This window comes from Neofelis nebulosa, chromosome 5 (assembly GCF_028018385.1).
Source record: "Neofelis nebulosa isolate mNeoNeb1 chromosome 5, mNeoNeb1.pri, whole genome shotgun sequence".
Taxonomy (NCBI): domain Eukaryota; kingdom Metazoa; phylum Chordata; class Mammalia; order Carnivora; family Felidae; genus Neofelis; species Neofelis nebulosa.
This window is the reverse complement of record NC_080786.1, coordinates 99,537,119-99,558,200: the sequence shown is the minus strand read 5'-3', so window position 1 is coordinate 99,558,200 and position 21,082 is coordinate 99,537,119. Positions and strand designations below refer to the sequence as shown.

The following is a 21,082-nucleotide window of genomic DNA, read 5'->3' as shown; positions in this document are numbered from 1 at the left end:
GCCGGCTTCAGATTCTGTGTCTCCCTCTCTCTCTGCCCCTCCTCCACTTGTGCTCTGTCTCTCTCAAACAATGGATAAACATTTAAAAAAATTTGAATTAGAGCAATGAACCAACAATTTTAATAATAAAATGTCCTTGAACATTTTTGTTGTATTTAACAAATTTAAATGTATAAAAAAATAATAGTTTAAATAGATTTTTTGAAAGATGAAATGTTTACCCAACTCTAATTCCACAGCATTCTGAAGACTGATTATTCACAAATGAACTAAAAAACAATTCCTGCTAGTTTTATAAATTATTTTCACAACAACAAGATATTTCCCACTTCAGACACTAATGCAAAGCCTGAGTTAGTCACACAGATAACATGAAGAACTTTCCCCATCTGTGTCTATAGATTACAGGTATGCCGCTCTCCAAAAGGAAGCAGAAAAAGCATCAGAAGGAGGACACGTTGAGTAGTTCTACTGAATCTAATACTGCCAAACAATAATATTCAATATCAGCATAAGACATGATCTTATTTATAGCAGATTAACCCCTCTAATTATATTTTACTAAAGCTCATATTAAAATCAACATCACTTAGCTGACCATGTATCAGTATATTAGATGATACATAAATCAGCATGCAGAGGAAAATTAAGAGGATAAAACTTCACTGCAGATAATCTAAAGCTGAGGTATTTTATTTTTTAGTTATTATTTTTTAATTTTTTTAAGATTTATTTTTGAGAGTGAGAGAGAGAGAACACAAGTAGGGAAGGGGCAGAGAAAGAGGGAGACACAGAATCTGAAGCAGGCTCCAGGCTCTGAGCTGTCAGCACAGAGCCCGACACGGAGCTCGAACCCACGAACTGCGAGATCATGACCTGAGCCGAAGTCGACACTTAACCGACTGAGTCACCCAGGCGCCCCATGCTGAGATATTTTAAATAAAGCTATTCAGATTTGACTATATTTCATTTGGAGACTGCAATAAATTAAGGGTAGAGCAAAAACAAAAAAAAACAAAAACAAAAAAAACAACTCTAAGCATGTCTACCCGCACTCTGAAGAGGAGACTCTAATAACTTCTTGCTCTTACCTCTTTAAGGTACCGAACCAGGCGACAGAGGGAGCCCACCAGAGACAGAGTGAAGCCTGTGAGACCCTGACTACTTTGCAGTCCCTTGACCTCACGTCCTGTACACCGTTCATATTCTTCCATTTCATGTTCCACTTCATTTATCATGTGTTTGAGGACATCCAGGCTGGAATTATTGCTATTTGGTAAGTCTGTGGAGGCTGTGCTAGCTGTTAGTATGCTCTTTTTCTGCTTGGAAGGAGCATGAGAATCCAGTTTTCCTTTCACTGATAATGAGAGAAGTCATTCTATTATAAGACCAAGAAAAATTATACCAGAAAGCTACTAGAGAAACCTTTGACTGTTATTCACAATTTATAAACAAAAAATTTTTAATGTTTATTTATTTATTTTGAGAGAGAGACAGTGCAAGTCAGGGAGAGGCAGAGAGAAAGAGGAGAGAGAGAGAATTCCAAACAGGCTCTATGCTGTCAGCACAGAGCCCAACGTGGGGCCTGACCTCATGAAACCGTGAGATCATGACCTGAGCTGAGATCAAGAGTTGGACACTTAACCAACTGAGCTACCCAGGTGCCCCTATAAAAGGTTTGTATAGAAGTTATAACCATTTTGTCATAAAAATCCATACAGGTTTACACTGTGTATAACAAAGACACTAAAACTATCTTTCTACAGAGTTACATGGCATAGAACATTTCTTAGCCACCATTCAACAAAGTCTTAATCAGTTGGCTCTGACTGGATGAGTTTAAGGGGAAAAACTTTACTAAGAGATTAAAGAAGTTGTATCAAGTTATGTGTTTACTAATTCATCTTGGCAAATTAAGGGATTGAACCTTTATTTAACAACTGTTTTTGCTTCCTTGAGTTCAGCACTTGTCCCACAACATAGCTTGAGTCTAGCGTCTCAGTAGATTCTTCAGATCGGAGCCTGGTGTGGATTCTCTTGACAGCATTGGTAGCATTCAGAGCAGCTAAAAGAAAAAGTATTTCCAAAAGAATCTCCAGTGAACAACAAAAAAGTTTTAAGCATTCCAATTAACAGATCTATCAGTATCTTATTCAATTAGGTAAAGACGGTCAAGACTAAATACCATTGCTTTAAAAATTGCTATGTTTAAAAAACAACATACTAAAACAAGTCACTGTTCTGGGAGAAGTAAGACAATGGGGGAGCAAACCGTTTTGTTCCCCTGATGGAGGAGCAGATGATGGAGTTTCTGGAAGGGTTGTTACTTGTGACTGTGTTGTTATTTTCTGCTGAATATCAGTCCACAATTTTTTAATTAAGTCAGAATTATCTTCCTTTAGTTGGTGGAGGAACCTATAAATTATGAGACAACAAGCTACATTAGAATTAATAAATGCTGTCATTTAAACTGTTCAACTGCTTACATATTTGCTTGATGGAGCTTTTAATACTTCATAATCAAAGAAAAAATACATTTTCTTCAACTTATAAGACAGATGACTAAAATGCCAGTCTTCTTAGTGTTAGAAGAAATCATTCCATCTTCCTCCCAGTTTCCTACCTACATGGCTCCTAATCACAGGAGCAATTTGCCCTTTCTGGACTTCGGTGATATGGGCCCCATCCTCCTCCCTCTTTCTCAGAGAAAATACATGGCTTGGTCTTTTCTATTTTCTCTCTCCTGTGAAGGTTATCCTCAGAACATAGCCTCCGCTCATCGCTGAACTGAAGGGACTGGAGCAGACTCTGCCCTGAGTCTCTGGGAGCAGGGGAAGGAATGGAAGAGCTTGCAGTACAGGGAGTTAGAGCACTAAGCCTTTTGCTATAATCATCTTTAGTACTGATAAGGCTGATATTTTATCTCCAATCACCTGATTCCTTTGTCTTTTTCTCTGTTGGACGGAGGCTTAGAAGAGGCAGGAGACAAAAAAAGTGGAAACAACCTAAATGTCCACCAACTGATGAGTGGAAAAGTAAAACGTACTACAATCACACAATGGAGTATTACATAGCCATAAAAAGGAATGAAGCGAAGATACATGCTACAACATGGATGAATCTTGAAAACATGCTTAGTAAAAGACACCAGACACAAAAGATCACATATTGAATGATTCCATATATATGAAATGTCCAGAACAGGCAAATATATAGAGATAGAAAATAGATTAATCTGATAGATCATACAGGGCTAAAGGGCTTGGGAGGAAATGGGGTTTGACTATTAAAGAATGTAGGGTTTCTTTTTTTTTTTTTTTTTTTTTTTTTAATTTTTTTTTTTTCAACGTTTTTTATTTATTTTTGGGACAGAGAGAGACAGAGCATGAACGGGGGAGGGGCAGAAAGAGAGGGAGACACAGAATCGGAAACAGGCTCCAGGCTCCGAGCCGTCAGCCCAGAGCCTGACGCGGGGCTCGAACTCACGGACCGTGAGATCGTGACCTGGCTGAAGTCGGACGCTTAACCGACTGCGCCACCCAGGCGCCCCAAGAATGTAGGGTTTCTTTAGGGTAATGAAAATGTTCTAAAATTGACTATAGGTTGCACAATTCTGCATATACTAAAAATCATTGATTATACTTTATGTGGGTGGATTGTATGGTATGTGAACTATAAATCAATAAAACTGTTATAAAAAAAAAAGAGGAAAAGGGAAATCTTATTTAGTGGCTCCACAAATGTCAACCTAAGGGAGTTGCCTTAAAGCAAATCATGCACATTGCACATTAGTTGCTACGAAACATATTTAGCAAAAGGCCTATAATGCAATCCATTCAAAGGGGGCTAGTTATCAAAGCATCAGAAAGAGTTCTCTGTAAGACAGTATTAGCTCTAAGTCCAACCTTCAGGATAAATCCTAAGAAAAGTGCTGTAATGAGATTTCTGCACAAGTTAGAAAAGTCCAAACCAATTTGAACTCACTGTCTCTAATGTTTACACTTTTAAAAGTCAGGTTATATGAAATAATAACAAGAAAAATGATACAATGCTACTTATGGTAGGTTTAAGAATGGCCTCCCCAAAGATACTTACAACTGAATCCCCAGAACCTATGAATGTTACCTTATCTGACTAAAAAGGGCCTTTGCAGATGTGATTAAATTAAGAAGGATCCTGAGAAAAAGAGATGATCCTGGATTATCTGGATGGGCCCTACATGAAATCAAGTGTATCCTTATAAGAGGGAAACGTAGAGATTCTGATACAGAGACGGCAATGTGAAGACAGAGGCAGAGGCAGAGGCAGGAGGTATGTGGACTCAAGCCAAGGAAGGACAGCAGCCACCAGAAGCTGGAAGAGGCAAGGATTGGATTTCTCCCTAGAGTATCCAGAGGGAATGTGGCCATACCAACACCTTGATTTCAGCCTAGTGAAACTGACTTCAGATTCTGGCCTCTAGAACTGTGAGAGAATAAATTTCTGTTGTTTTAAGTCACCAAGTTTATGGTAATTTGTTAAAGTGGCCACAGAAAACTAATATAGACTTTGGTACCTGGATATGAGGTGCTAGCGTAACAAAATACTAAAAATGTGAAAGGAGCTGTGGAATTTGAAAACGAGTGAGGCTGGAAGAATTTTTAGGTGAATGACAGAAAAATCCTAGATTGCCTTAAATAGGCTATTCGTAAAATATGAATGTTAAAGACCCCAGCACTGAGGGTTCAGGAGGAAGTGAGGAACATGGTAGGGAAAGCCTCGATCATCATAACAGAATGCTGGTAGAAATATGACTATTAAAGACCCTACCACTGGAGGAAGGGTTCAGAAGGAAATGAGAAACATGTTATTAAACTGGAAGAAAGGCAATCCTTATTATAAAATGGCAGAAAACTTAGCTGAGTTGTGTAGAAAGCAGAACTTGTAGGCAATGAACTTGGATATTTAGCTGTGGAGATTTCTAAGCAGAGTTGAAGGTACACCCTGCTTTCCTATTGCTACTTAGAGTGAAATGCAGGAGGAAAGAAATACATTGAGGGAAGAACTACTAAGCCAAAAGGAACCAGAACTTGATGATTTGAGAAATTTTCAGCCTGTCCAGAATGCAGAAGATGCTCAAATTAGGAGACACTATTAGGAAAGCATACCCTGGACAGAAGGTCAAGTGCATGGCTGAACGATGCTTTGCTAATATGAAAAGAGTAGGCATCTGACTCATGGATCCCCTCAATGATCTCAACAGAGGCCAGCAATATAGATGGGATTATCCAGGAAAGATCTCTGGAAGGCCTCTTATCTAATGGCATACAACATACAAAAGAGACCCATAAAGTCTCTTGAGAATGTTATACCTGCAGAAATACTGCCAGCTTGGACTGAAAGGGACAGAGATAGGATAAAGTGAAGGAAGGGTGTCAAACTCCCAAAATTCTACAGTCAGCAAACAGGCTGATAAAATTACTTGGTGTAAGCATGGGCTTCAAGGAAAATGAAGAATGACTTCAAAGCCAGAGCTGCAGGTATAAAGGTGTGCATAGGCTAAGGACAGAGCCACAGGCCCAAAGGACAGAGCCATGGACCCAAAGGGTGAAGCTTCAAGTCACAAAAGATTATTACCAGCTTTGAAACCTAATGGAATTTGCCTTGCTGAGTTTCAAAGTGGCTTAGGACTGGTGACCCCTTTCTTCCTTGGATTTTCAAATGGCAATGTCTATAATTATCCTATGTCTCTTCCATCATTGCATTTGAGAAGCAGATAACTTGTTTGGGTGCCTGGGTGGCTCAGTCAGTTAAGTGTCTGACTTTTGATTTTGGCTCCAGTCATGATCTCGTGGTTCATGAAATCGACCCCCGTGCTATTAGCATGGAGGCTGCTTGGGATTCTGTGTCAAAATAAAGAAACATTTAAAGATAAATAAATAAAAGCAGATAGCTTGTTTTCTAATTCCACAGGATCATCCACAGAGAGGAATACTGGCCCAGGATGGCTCTTATTCAGAGCTCACCTATACTTCCTTTAAATGCTAAGATTTGGTGTGAGTTGATAACATTTAGAGGAGATTTTGAACTTGAGTTCATGCTGAGACACCGGGGAATACTGGAATGAGGGTAATTATAAATTTTGCATGTGGGCCACTGGGGGCACTATGGTAGAACCTGAAGATATGTCCAAGAGAGGCAAAGGAAGACTTTAACATACAAAGAGAGGAAGGTAGAAGATAGAGGCAGAGATTGGAATGATGCAGCCACAAGCCAAGGAAGACCAACAGCCATCAAAACCCGGAAGAAGCAGGAGCACCTGGGTGGCTCAGTCAGTTAAGCATTGAACTTCAGCTCAGGTCATGATCTCATGGCTTGTGAGTTCAAGCCCCACATGGGGCTCTGTGCTGTCAGCTCACAGCCTACTTCAGATCATCTGTCTGCCCCCCCCCAAAAGTAAATAAAACATTTTTTAAAAATAATAAAAAAAAACAAAAACAAAAACAAAAAACAAAAACAAAAAAAACCCTAGAAGCGCCAACGAACAGATTCTCCTCTAGAGCTCTGGAGGGAATGTAGCCCTGCCAAAACCTTGACTGGTCCGATGAAACTGATTTCAGATTTCTTGCCTCCTGAACAGTGAGAGAATAAATTTCTGTTGTTTTAGACCACACAGGAACATATATTTACAGAAATTTTCAAACCAGAAGGCACCTTAGAGTTCTAACCCTCATATTTTACAAGTGAGGAAATACAAACTTACAGATTATCCAACTATTAAATAACCCAAGGCTTACCCTCCAGATTCCAAGTCTAATGCTTCTTCTGATACCTCATGTTTAATAGTTAACAAGTAACATTTTGAGATATTAGGTATTTAAAAAAAATGGAAACTGTCTATTCACACAACTGATGAGATAAAAATAACCTTGCCCAAATAAAAAACAGTAATTTGATTCAAATGTAAAGAATAAAAGCAATTTGTACAACATTAGTTGTATTTGGGTTCTGAAAGAAAAAACTGCTTAAAAGATGACACATGTTTCCAGGTGTCCTTAAGAAAACGGTGACCAGCTAAATTTGAATCACTCTATGCCAAAACCCACGAGACAAGGCAACAGGAAGAGCAAAAACAGCATATAACCCATACCTTCTACATTACTGGAATACAGAGAATACTACTAACTTCAAATTACTTATTCGTAGAAAAACACACACCAAGTTCCAGCAAAGATATTTCCTGAGTTCCTGTCAGAAACTCTAGCTGGATGTGAGGATAGTTCAAAACGACTGCACAAAGAAGAAAGCTGAGAGCCTAATGGTGACAAAATTACCTCCAAAAAGAAAATATGCAAATACTCTAGGTAAATACTTAAAAAGAAAAGAAACACACACACACACACACAAAACCCCAAACCTAAGCATCACAATACTACTAAGAAGTGAATGGAACCCAAGGTGGTCTATCTTGGAAGGGCATCACTTCTTGATGTGAACAGGAAGGAAGAAGTGTTCTTAGGAGGTGAGTGCTGAGGGCAAAAAGAAGTGTATTATCTTAACACATTTAACTAGGGAGCACGGTTTAAGACAAAAAAGAACAACAGTACTGGAAGACAAACCAACTTCCACCTACTGATACTTAAAAAAAAAAAAAAGCACCCATTAAAATAACTCTGCTTCACTGTAACTGAGAGAAAAACTACCCCAAACCCCCAACCCTCTCCACAAAATACACAAACTAAAACAGTCTATACCCATACAAAGACAATATAACAAAACAGAAAATTTAATTGAAATATTCCAGCTAATAAAAATTTCTCCCCTCCAAAGAAAAAGCAGAAAATAAACTGTGACAAAACACTTTAAATGGAATTAAATATACTTAAACAAGCATTTGGAGATATATATCTTTAATCAGAAATTCCAACACTAAGACCAGATATGGACAAAATCCAAGAAGAAACAAAATAAGAAGTGACTGAACTCAGGAAAGAATAAGAAGAAAAAGAAAAACTCAGAAATAAAGATTAAATTACAATGCATCCAATGGAGAATTGCTAAATAAACATTTAATAAGGAAGACTGAAGAATTATAGGAAAACAAAAAAATATATAGAAGAATAAAAAAGGTTAGAAAGTACTAGAAATAGAAGACAAGAAACATTTTATGTATATAAAAGGAGGCTCTGAAAAAGAAAAACAATGATATCAAACTAATATTTGAAACTAAGAAAAAAAAGAACTGAATCTATACACAAAAAGGGCAGCTGTGGTGGAAAAACTGACCTGGAAAGGTAAGCCCAAGACACAGCTTAGCAATATTAAATTTTAAAGACAGAAGAAACAAAATTTAAATATAAAGGAAATTAAGTACCTACATAAAAATGCCAAATTATTTATAAGGGCAAGAACATTATTCGAGCATCAGACTTGTCAAAGCAACATTCAAAGCAAACTAAGAATGGAGGAACATTTTCAAGAAAATGGGGAAATTTAAAGAAACAATGCATCAATCAAAGATTTTCTATCTGGCCAAGCTGTCCCTCAAACTTTTAAGCCTTTCAAGAACTCAAGGAATACTATATTCACAAATGCTATAGCATGAGCCCTGACAGATCCAACCAAGAGTTAACTAGGGAAACATCAAAAAAAGACCAATGATGACCATTTACTATATTTAATTGTAGCTCCAAAACTAAAACCAAAATGGCAATACACAGGGAAGAATAATATGTTTTATGTTCTGTCAAAGCAAAAAATATGCAGCTAAAAGAGGAGAAGGCCTGAGAGAAAAGGGAAAGAATGAGAATACAGAATAACTTATTTGTTGTACAGGAAGCAGGTAGAAGTCAAAATACCACTTAATGCCAACACACCAGACAACAAAAGATTAAAGAAAATAGGGGACTGAAACCCTCTATAAAAGGTAGATATAAAGGCAACCAACCAGAACAAAATTACCAACTTCCTAGACACCAACAGAAATTTTTAAGAGAACAGAGAAAACATCACAAAAAGAAAGAAAGCTGTAATTACAGTATAACACCATAGTACTATAAAATAATCTGACAAAGTTGACATCAAACACATCAACCATATTAATAAATATTACAAGCTTACTTTACTAATTAAAGAAAAAAAGATTCTCAAACTGGCTAACAAGGCAAGACCCAACTCTACGCTGAAAATAAAAGACACACCTAGCACCCAACAATTTAGAAAGGCTAAAATAAAAGGATGAGCAAAGATGAACCAGGTAATTAGAAGCAAGAAGGCAGAGATTTCACTCCTGATATCAAAGTAGAACTGAAGCCACAGGTATTAAATATGAAAAAGGACACTCATAATGCTAAAAGCCATACTTCACAATGAAGAGACAAGACTTCTGGATATCCATGTACCAAAAAACACAGCAGTCACCCATACAAGGATGAAGGTATTCAACTACAAAGAGAATTAAATATACGTAAACATCAAATGTGAAGAAAAATAGAAAACACTAACAGAGACTTTAATACGCTACTCTCAATATATAAGATTGTGGCAAAAATGAGACACAGAAAAAGTAAACAACATAATCAATGAAGTAAATTTTATGGATATACACATAGAACTTTACACCTTGTTAATATAGAATCTACCTTCTTCTCAAGCACACAAATGGAGCATTCACAAAAATTTAATCATATATTAGGCCACAAAGAAAACATCATTAAGCTCTACAAGTAGAAATATCATAAACCACCCTCTGAGTATAATAAAACTAGAAATAAGAAAACCAAAAACAAAGAAGCCCCTCTGTCTGGAAACATTTTTTAAAAACCTTCTACGGGGCACCTGGGTGGCTGGGTCGGTTAAGCGGCTGACTTCGGCTCAGGCCATGATCTCACGGTCCGTGGGTTCAAGCCCCGCGTCGGGCTCTGTGCTGACAGCTCAGAGCCTGGAGCCTGTTTCAGATTCTGTGTCTCCCTCTCTCTGTGACCCTCCCCCGTTCATGCTCTGTCTCTCTCTGTCTCAAAAATAAATAAACGTTAAAAAAAAAAAAAATTATAAAAAAAAAAACAACCTTCTACTAAACAACTCTTAGGTAAAAGAAAAAATATAAACTGAAATTACCTAATTTCTAAAATAATAAAGCACTACATATTAGAATATATGTTACACATTTATTTTATTTTATTTTATTTTTTTATTTTTTTTTTCAACGTTTTTTATTTATTTTTGGGACAGAGAGAAACAGAGCATGAACGGGGGAGGGGCAGAGAGAGAGGGAGACACAGAATCGGAAACAGGCTCCAGGCTCCGAGCCATCGGCCCAGAGCCTGACGCGGGGCTCGAACTCACGGACCGCGAGATCGTGACCTGGCTGAAGTCGGACGCTTAACCGACTGCGCCATCCAGGCGCCCCTATGTTACACATTTAAAGCACAGACCAGAATAAAATTCAGAACCTTAAACGTATTTATCAATTAAAAATAAAGTATGAAAATAAATATATTAAATTACCAACTGCAAAAGAAAGCAAAGTAGAAAAAAGCAAAGTAAATGAAAGAAAACTAAAAGAAGCGAAGATAAAAGTGAAAATTGATAAGACATCAGAAAAACAGTAGCTCTAATTAATAAATCAAAATCCTGGTTCTTTAAAAATTTAACAATATAGACAAACCACTAACTAACCTAATTGTAAAACATGGGAGGGAGGACAAAAAGAAATGAAGAAGGGGAGATAAGCACGAAAGCAAAAGACATTTTTTAGAAGTACAGAAATTATTTGCACACCTCTATGGAAATACATTGACAAGCCTACAAAAAATGGATAATTTCCTAAGAAAATATAATTTACCAAAATTGACTTGAGTAGAAGTAGAAAGTTTAATCCACTCTCCATGGAAGAAGAAAAGTTATTATGACACTTCACCACAAAAAAGCACCACGTTCAAATAGTTTCACAGGGAAATTCTACAAACCTTTTGAAGAACACAGGGTCCCAAACTACATAAATTGTTTTAGGACTTAAACAATTAGAAAATGTTCTGGATGCTTCTCATGAAATCAAGTATAATATTGTTACCTCAATCTGATATTATATATTTAAAAAATTATAGACAATATTATTTAAGAATATTAACGCAAGAATACTAAATAAAATATTAACAAACAACATCCAACACTACAATAATGAAAAGAATACACCATGGCCAAGTGGAATTTATTTCAGTAATGCAAGAATAGTTCAATATTAAAAAATCCATAATCTAATGCACCATATTAATAGATCTAAAGCAGGAAACTTATATGATTATCTCTATAGATCTTGAAAAAGTCAACACTCATTCCTGATTTAAAAAAAAAAAAAAAAAACCTCAAAATAAGAACTGATAGACCTTTCCTTAGCATTGTTAAAAAACAAAAAACAAAAACAACAAAAACTTCACTTCTTTTTTTTTTTTTTTTCCCAAAACTTCACTTCTAAAACCAGCACCTTACTTAAGAGGAAACAAAAGAGTCACTTTCACAGATCAGGGACAACACATAGATGCCCACTATTTCCACTATTTTTTTTTCACTATTTCCACTATTATTTAATACTGTCCTATAGCTACTGCAATATACAAAAGAAACCAACTAGAGATATAACACTTAGAAAATATATAAAACTATGTCTATTTGCAGATGACATGATGGAATACCTGGAAAACTCTAGAAAAACAATGCTAAAACTAACTCAACCAAGATTCAATAAGTTAGCAGAATATCAAGATAACACACTGAAATCAACAGCCTTCGTAAACACAAACAACTACTTAGAAGGTATAATGGAAGAGAAAAATCCCATTTGAGAGAATAACAACAACAACAAAACATTAACTACTTAGGGATAAACCACAAAAAATGAGCAAAATCTATATAAGAAAAATATTAAAACGCTGCAAAAACAAAAATGTAGACATTAACAAATGGAAAAATATACTTTGTCCTGGATAGTAAAACCCAACATAATAAAGATGTCAGTTCTGCCTAGTTTATTTATTTTATTTTTTTATTAAATTTTTTTTAATCTTTATTTTTGAGGCGGGGGAAGGAGGGGGAAAGGGGGAGGGAGGGGCAGAGGGAGAGGGAGACGCAGAATCAGAAGCAGGCTCCAGGCTCTGAGCTGTCAGCCCAGAGCCTGACACGGGGCTTGAACCCACAAAACACAAGATGGTGACCTGAGCCGAAGTCGGACGCTCAACTGACTGAGCTACCCAGGCGCCCCTGCCTAGTTAATTTATTAAAAGAACAAAAATACCAATAACCTTTTCTTATGAAGCTGGATAAATTGATATTAAAGTTCACATGGATAAATAAACATGTAAAAATCATTAAGAAAACTCTGAATTAAAAAACAGCTACGAGGCAAGTCTATTCAAACACCACAAACTCTAATTAAAATAGTGTGGTATTAGAGCATAACTAGAGAGACAAGGCCAATGGACTAGAATAGTAAATCCAGAAATAGACCCAATATTATAATATGTCAATAACATATGTCAATATATATATAATATTATTATATTATATCTCAATAAAGCTGAAAATCAAAAGAAGTATACTTGGAAGAAAGGGAAGCACTGTAGAGATTTATGCCACATATACATACCTGTCTACATTCGTATTTGACAGAGAGTTGATAGAGTTATCCAATTCATTCTCACTTTCTCCAGACTGGCTGTTAACAGTTCCTTCTTCTTCTTCATCATCTACTTCATTAAGAGCCTTTCTCAACGTAACAATAACAATAAAAATACAAGTTGGTTATATATACACTCATCCTTTCTTTCTTTTTATCGTAACAATTGAGAGGTCCCTCTTTCTAAGGCTAACATCTCCACAAGTGCTCTAGAACCTAAACCCTCTCACCTCCATTCTACTCCATGACCTTCTATCTCCTGCCTCTCCAACCTCTCCCTCTGTACAGGCTTCAGCTCATCCACATTTAAATGTGAACAAGTCTCTCTCATTGCATCTTCTCCCTTTCACCACCAAACCTCTTGAAAGAGTCGCCCCCCACTTCCCATTTACCATCTGTGCCCTACAACTTTGCTTCTGCCCTACCATTCCAAACTGGTCTCTACAAGGTCAACATCCTCTTCTGATTTGTTCCTAGATCAAACAGATTATTTTTTTTTAGTTTTTGCCTTCCCTTACTTCTTTGATTCATTAGACATTAATTACCACTCCTTTCTTCCCTTCAAGATCTTCTTGATACACTCTTCCTTTTAATTGGCATGATACCAGATTTCCCTGTTGTTTTTTGTTTTTTGTTTCTCTATTCCCAATCTCCTTTATTGGTTCTTCTTTCTACTATTTCTTAATATCTAATGGGACTCAAGTCCTCCCTTTGGACCTTTTCTCCTCTCGTCTGATTCCCTTTCTGAATGATTGTAGTTCCAAAGCTGCAATCACAAGTAAAATACTGTGAATTCTCAAATTTCTACCTTTACCCAGATTTCACTGGAGCCCTAGGCAATTATATCCAACTGCCTAAAAGATATCCCTAGTAGACATCCTATATACATATAATAAACATGTCCCAAATTAGTCATCTTCCTAAGCCTCTCCTATTATTCTTCCAGAAGCCTTGTTCCTGCCATATTACCTAAGACCATGAACAGCATCACTATCTACTGATATGCTCAAGCCAGCAAACTGGGAGGTATCCTTCTTTCTCATACATCACATCCAATCAGCTCCCAAATCCTGTCAATTCTATCCCTTTTTAAAATCTCTCAAATTTATCCCTTTTCCCCTCTACCTCCTTCTCTACTGCCACTGCTTAGGTTAGGCTCCCACTACTTCTCACTAAAATTCTATCCTAGGGTACCTGGGTAGCATCCAAGTTCAGCTCAGGTTATGATCTCACGGTTCCTGAGTTCAAGCCCCACATCAGGCTCTCTGCTGCCAGTGTGGAGCCTGCTTTGGGTCTTCTGTCTCCCTCTCTCTGCCCCTCTCCTGCTCACACTCTCTCTCAAAAATAAATATATATACATACATACATACATACATACGTAAATAAATTCTATCCTGAGCCTTCTAATCAGATCCTCTCACCAGTCTCCTCCCTCCCAAACCCATCTTTCACTCTACAGCCGATTTCATCATGACTCTACTCTTCCTATAATCCTTTGGTGGCTCTACTCTTACTTTCTGGTTCCTTAGCCCTTCACTACCTAGTTCCTCCCTGTCTCTCTAACATCAGCTCTTGCCAATTCCCCATCCCCATAAAAGAGACCATGATATCTGAAAGCTAACATTTTTAGTAAATGCCGAAACATAATGGTTTTTGGCTAGAGATACGGCTAATGGGTGTTGGCTATTTAAAACGTGTAATTTTACTTAACTGCCTTTGTAAATAGAAAACAATACTTAACATGGTTTTTTATGATTTTGGACCTTATAATTCCCTAGGATCAACCCTCTAATTGATGATTCTCCTTTTCTTCATAGGACATATACATAACCTAGGAAATTGCATTAAACAGGTATTGAGTCCTAATCAGTTCTACGAAGTTGTTTTATTTTAGTATTAAATTATTCAAGTGCTTTTAAAAAATGTGTCCCATCTCAAAATTCTAAACATTTTGATTCATGAGTTAATCATTAATGAATTAATCATTAATTAATTAATGGTTTCAATTAGCTTAGGATATGGTTAATTAACATTTTACTACTAAAATAAATTTTCCCATCTAACTAGACAATATATCCCGAGTTTCCTGGGTAGCTACTTTTTAAACACACTATTAGAAAGGACTAACATTTAATGAAGAGCTAGTATCTGGAATTATGCTAGGCATTTTACATAAGTTATCTCAGCTGATCCTCACAACAACCATAGTAAGTATATTCTATTCCCATTTAACAAAAAAACCAAAAACACTCTGAGCCAATTCAGACACCTTAAGAAATCAACTCCAGATCAAAGAGCTAGTAAGTAATAGAATACAAACATAGATCCACCTGATTCCAAAATGCAAGTGAAAAGACTCCCCACTCCTTCCATACTGGCAGATGGAACCCAGCTTGAAGGCCATCTCTGATGCCAACAAGCTATGTGATCTTGGACAAGGCACTCAATTTTTCCGAACCTCAGGTTTTTCTTCTGCTAAACGGAGATAATAATAGCTTACCTTGTAGGTAAGTACTCAATAAAAGGTAGCTATCATTATCCAGTCCTGTCTTCTTTGGTACAAACATTACTCACAGAGAGTGCAATATGCTTCAGTAAGAACAATTCTAACAACCATAACTAGATATCTGTTGATATTTAAGCTTTTGAAATGTTTACCACAATACCTACATAAGCTTAATTTCCACATAAGTATGATGGCTATGAGAATAGCACATTACCTGAGGCTCTATGACAGATTCACTAAGAATGGCCTGGGTGACAGGGTCTTGATTTACCACCATGGGACCCTGAGAGGAATCAGGAGCCACTGTTACATTCGGAAACCCTGCAGAAGGAAAATAAGTAATGATGATTTTATTTCATTTAGTTAAACTGACTTTACAAACAATACACATTGCCCTAAGTTTGTTACCACATGAAAATCTTAAATAATAATAATAGCAGCTCACATTCATATAAACACTTACTATATGCCAGGCGCTGTTCCAAGTACTTTTACATATATTAAGTCATTTTACCCTCACAAAATCTGATGAGATTGTTACTAGTATTATCTTACAGACCAGTAAACTGAAACTCAGAGACATGAAGCAAATGGCCCTGAGTCACACTAATAAATGGCTAAGCCAAGATTGAAACTTTACACTAAAAACTAATGATCTATTTTTAGGGATTAAACAATAGATTACATACACATTAAAGTGAATGATGCTATGTATCTGAACAGAGGCAAAGTCCCTTTTAGAGAGAGACTGAAGTAGATTTAGACTTCAAATTAAGTTTTACTCAAGTTACACAAATACAAATACTTTATATGGTAACTTAATATTAATAAACGAAATTAAGTCATATTTTAAATTATAAAATCTTGTATATTGCCCTATAAAATATCCTAGTAAATAACAATTTACCTTTGCTTAGCTCAGTAATTTGTAATAGTTAATATTCTTAGTGAAAAAAAACAAATTATAATGAGTCTATGCCTAACAACTCTTATATGTTATCCACTCTAGAATACTTGTGATATAAATAATGTGGTGCCCAAGGGGCACCCGGGTGGCCCAGTCAGTTAAGCAGATGACTCTTGGTTTCAGCTCAGGTCATGATCCCACGTCCTCGTGGGTTCAAGCCCTGTGTCGGGCCCTGCACTGATGACGTACAGCCTGCTTGGATTCTCTCCCTCCTCTTTTTCTGCCCCTCTCCCACTTGCATTGTCTCTGTCTCTCTCAAAAATAAACTTTAATAAAGAAAGAAAGAAAGAAAGAAAGAAAGAAAGAAAGAAAGAAAGAAAGAAAGAAAGAAAGAAAGAAAGAAAGAAAGAAAGAAAGTGGTGCCCGAGAAATGATTTAAAATTCTTCCAAATAGCCAGCTATGGGCTATGGTTAATAAGAAAAAGAAGTTTTTGTTTGAATTGAATACATTACCTGTGCGCCTACGAGGAAAATCAACAAATAGATCTTTTGCTTCAGCCATCAAATGATCAGATTTTTCCAAAACATCCTGCATCTGGTATTGATCAGAAAGAATCTGGATACGTGTTAATGATAAATATATTACTCAGAAAAATATATATACATATACTTATGAAATCACAAAGGAAAAGTCCATACAAAGGTAGCGGGCATAAAAATAACCAAAGGCCACTACCTTTCTAAAATCCTTCAGTGACAATATCCTTAAGTACCAGTAGATGGGGCTATTACAATAATTAATAGATTTCATGTGCTTGGCCACAATCCAAGTAAGAAATACATTATTTAACTGCGAACCAGCACACAAACAAATGTAAATGTATAACAGAATAAAAGTTTTACTTAACCTTACTCTTTGAGAACCACTCTGAAATTTTCCTTTTAGCTCCTGTTTCATTTTTTTAAATAATGGCTACAACACACTAACTCAATTTCACAATCCACTAAAAAGTTGTGATCCACAGTTTGAAAAACATTGATTAAAGACATAAATCTCTGAGCCATAAATTCAGAGGTGTTTCAACCTTTAAAGTGTATTTCATAACCTACTATTGGATCATGATCAACAACTTAGAGAATATGAGCTAAGATATGAGGTTTAGGGCATCAAACAAAGTGATGTTTCTGTATTTATAAACAAGATGGATTTTTATCATGGGGGGATGAGAACCAAAACAATACCATTACAGTAGTGCCTCTGATTAGGCACTTTCAACTTAGGAACTTTCATAATTACAAGCAAGGACATGCAGGCAAGTCAACTCTAGCCACCACCGCCAGATGGCATTCTTAAATTGAAAGGAGTCACAAAATTGGAAACGACCCACAGTTTCCAACAATGATTCAAAACAATAAAGCATCTGGCAACAAATGCTCTTATCAGAATCTCTTTAGCCCATGGAAACAGGTATATAATATAACCTTAGTTACTGTTTTAGGACACTGACAAAAATAACAAGAATAAAATTCTATTTCCCTTCTTCTCCTGCTGTAGCCAACCATGTTGGCTAGCTCACTAGATGAGAATAAAGTCCTGAATTTGTTCCTTCCACAAAGAGTAAGCTTTGGAATGCTATAAGGCAAAGAGCACATTTGGAGCCAGAAGACTGGGATCCTAGGCCCAGTCAAGGGATACTAAGCAAAATCCAACCTCTCTAAACTTAGTTTGCTAATATGGAAATGAAAATACCACCACCTTCCCCAAACCCAAAGGGGTATTATCAGGATGTAGACACAATGAAAACCTGTATCATTCTAGAGATATTTGACAATGTTGTTACAACTTAAAGTGTATTATCCCATGAACCAAATTTCAGTCCCTGGTTAGCGATCTTACAAGTACATACAATACATGCAATTAGAGCTTAGGAAAGAAAGTAAATGGAACATTATAATCTATCGTTTAAACTAGGAAAACTACACACAGAATATTTCCTAATAGCAGTTTGATATTACTATTTTAAAAAAAAATCACTGACCTTCCATCAAAATAAAGATATAACTGACAGAAGCAGATTACAGAGGAATAACTTTATCATATCAAGACCTGATATTAATTATAATGAAGTCTCCAGTAAAGCTGCTGCCCTGTTGTACTCTGCCAGTCTGCCCAGCCTTCTAGGGACAGATGGTTTGAGAGACCAGAGATCAGTGTATTGGCTTTCTTTTGCTCTTTCTAGATTTACTTATCGCTTCTTTCGGTTAAAACTCATCCTCTTGATAGGTAAGCCAATCTCTGCAAGCCCATCTGTATACATTACTTTCCCAGATGGGTTCACAGAACACAAGGCCAAAGTTATGAATGGTGGTACACAGCCTGGATTTGCAAAGGACTGTCCAAGATTCCTTCAAAAACATTATAAAAAACTTCCCATCCTAGCACTTTTGTTCTCTGATAATAAAAACCAGATTGAAATAGGAAATTGCAGAGAGACTTGGGAAGTTATTATACTTTTAGAATTTATAAAATCTTCATCAAAGTCTCCCTCTCTCTGAATCTGGACCCTCATTTGCCTGATTCCCATAACATGAATGCATCCTACAGCAAATGCCAAAGAGCTTTTCTCTGAATTTTTGTTAATCCAGGAGTCCAGCCCTGGGGGCTGGACGGGTAGCGGTAGCTCTTAATACATAATGATAACTGCCTACATGAATATTCTCAACAAGCCTTCTTCATTTGATCCCTTCACATCCCTGAACAGAGACATTACAAATTGAACACTGAAATAACAGATATACATATCCTTTGACTCAGCAATTCCATTTTTAAGAATTTGTCCTATAAATAAAGTTTTACACGTACTTAAAAACATTCAAGGATATTCAATGTATTATCTGTAGAACCAAGACAGGTAATAATCTGTGGGTGACAGACCTGCCACTTATCCACCAATCTCCTTTCTTTCCATTTTCCTTTCAACAGCAGAATCCCCAAGTTTTAGCAAAGTACATAGCTAGATTTCCTGACCATCATTCCAGGTGAGAATGGTCATGTGATGAATTTCTGGATAATGGGAGACAAGCCAGAATTTCTGGGCAGTATGTGAAAGGAGTAGCATGCATTCTCTTCCCCTTTTCATGTTGGCTGGAATACAGCTGAAGGAAGTTGGAACAGCCATTCTCTACTCAAGAGGTGGAAGTCCTGGAATAAAGGGGCCCAGCGTCCCAACCAACTACCATTTTCTTCTCAATTGTTTTATAAACAGAAATAGATTTCTATTTTGTTTAAACCATTGTATCTTGGGGTCATTCTTCTTCCAGAAGCCTAAGCTTTACTCCAGTACACTTCCTAAGTGCCCACAAATAAAGCAGTAAATAAATAAACTGTGGTACATCTATATACTATCCGGCCAAAAAGAAAAGGTAGATTTCTACATACCGACATGGATAACCTCCAAAATATATGGTTAAATGGAAGTACCTGAATCCTACTAACAGCAGAGGTTCTCAATCCTGCAACGTACTAAAATTACACAAAAACTGTCTAAAAAATACCCACATCACAGGTCCACTAAATCAGAATATCCTTGTATAGCTACATCTTGGTCCAAATGTGGTGATTATTTAATGGAAGTTCTCAACCCTGATCTACTGTGCAGTGAGTGTTGAGAACCACGACACCAGAGCCTGAGGAGCAGCCCTGGAGTGGAGGCAGAGAGACTTCACACACCCTCTTTCACGGCTCTTCCTCTGATCCCTACTTCTACCACACCCATTCCTTGTATAAGCAATTCAGAACCCGAGCAGGAGCCACAAGAGATGGGACACAAAAGCCCAGAGCCACCTCAAAGGGGCTGCCTTGTTTCCTGGTCACTGAGAATTACCCTATAACGTTGAAATATGCATGACGGTCCAAGATCACCAAAACATACTTATCTATAAAGAACCATATTCCCTCCATCCACTGTTCTTTTTATAAGTTCATGTAAACATTTATTTGGGAGCTAGAATTCTTCCTGCTGATATATAAGATCAAGACTTTTACATTTCACTAAGAAGCCTAATGGATTCCTCAAAAGACAGAGTGATTTAGAGCTGCAGTGAAAGGTCACCCAGACATCCAAGTGTCATAAGCTTCAATAATGAACAAGAAGCAACACGACAAAGTACATTTCTTTTACAATGATTACAGTGATATCATCCCAAATAAAAGATTTTTTACTGTGGTTTCCTCTTATTTGCCATATTGTTTATTCCTATACATCTTATTACTTATCCAAACACCCTACATCTGTCAAAAGATTAAGCAAAAGACAAATGGCTAACACATTTTTTCTTTGCAAAGTAATCAATCTAACATCACTTGTGTGAACTGAGAAAAGTAATTATATATATGACACTAATTATGTGCCAAGGACTGTCCTAATCCCTTTATTACTACATATCACGAAAATCTCTTAACAATACAGTCAGACAAGTCACACAAACAGTAACTTGCAGAGCAGGAATTCAAACCTCCAAACTAGACTAATCGTCACTCTGCTGCTTTTTTCAAAGTCCATGTGTAGATCACTGTATAAGGACGCAATCATCTGCCAGATCTTCTCCAATGTGAAACAAATTTAGGGGGAAAGAGAGAACCCCATTTATCACTTTCTTCTCTAATATTATGCAGCTCAGCATTACCTCCCTCATGATAGATAATCTCCTTCTCTCAAGATGAGAAATTTCTGGTTTCTGCTTCTTCCATTTTCTCTTCAAAGCTTTTTCTTGCAGTTCCCAGTGTACTAATGCTCTGTTCTTTGATTTGTGTATTTCATGACGACGTATCTGTACAAAAGGAAAAAAATAAAAAAAAAAAAAAAAAAAAAAAGGAAAAAAATATAAAAGAATGTTTCAGGAACAAAGATGTTACCTATTCAGATGGTGAGAACACCTAATCAAACTCATCTATTAAAAATATTTTTCTGGTCCAACACATATATATTTATTCATATTCACAACCAAAATTTTCACAGTC

At 36.6% G+C, this 21,082-nt stretch overlaps 1 protein-coding gene across 8 annotated transcripts in view; it reads right to left on the bottom strand.

The window, feature by feature from the left end:
- SPICE1 (spindle and centriole associated protein 1) overlaps window positions 1–21,082 on the bottom strand; it is a 59,322-nt gene that overhangs the window by 21,518 nt on the left and 16,722 nt on the right. For 6 of the 8 annotated variants that reach the window (XR_009262174.1, XM_058731387.1, XM_058731386.1 and 3 more), the window contains 7 exons: window positions 20,749–20,892; window positions 16,576–16,678; window positions 15,370–15,476; window positions 12,620–12,735; window positions 2,225–2,415; window positions 1,928–2,065; window positions 1,092–1,357 (listed from right to left, as the gene is read on the bottom strand). Coding sequence is in view for 7 of the 8 variants with exons in the window: in XM_058731387.1 (XP_058587370.1) it covers window positions 1,092–1,357; window positions 1,928–2,065; window positions 2,225–2,415; window positions 12,620–12,735; window positions 15,370–15,476; window positions 16,576–16,678; window positions 20,749–20,892 (1,065 nt within the window). In the remaining variant the exon portion in view is untranslated. The remainder of the gene's footprint in view (window positions 1–1,091; window positions 1,358–1,927; window positions 2,066–2,224; window positions 2,416–12,619; window positions 12,736–15,369; window positions 15,477–16,575; window positions 16,679–20,748; window positions 20,893–21,082) is intronic. The other 2 variants (XM_058731388.1, XM_058731389.1) reach the window with 2 other exon arrangements.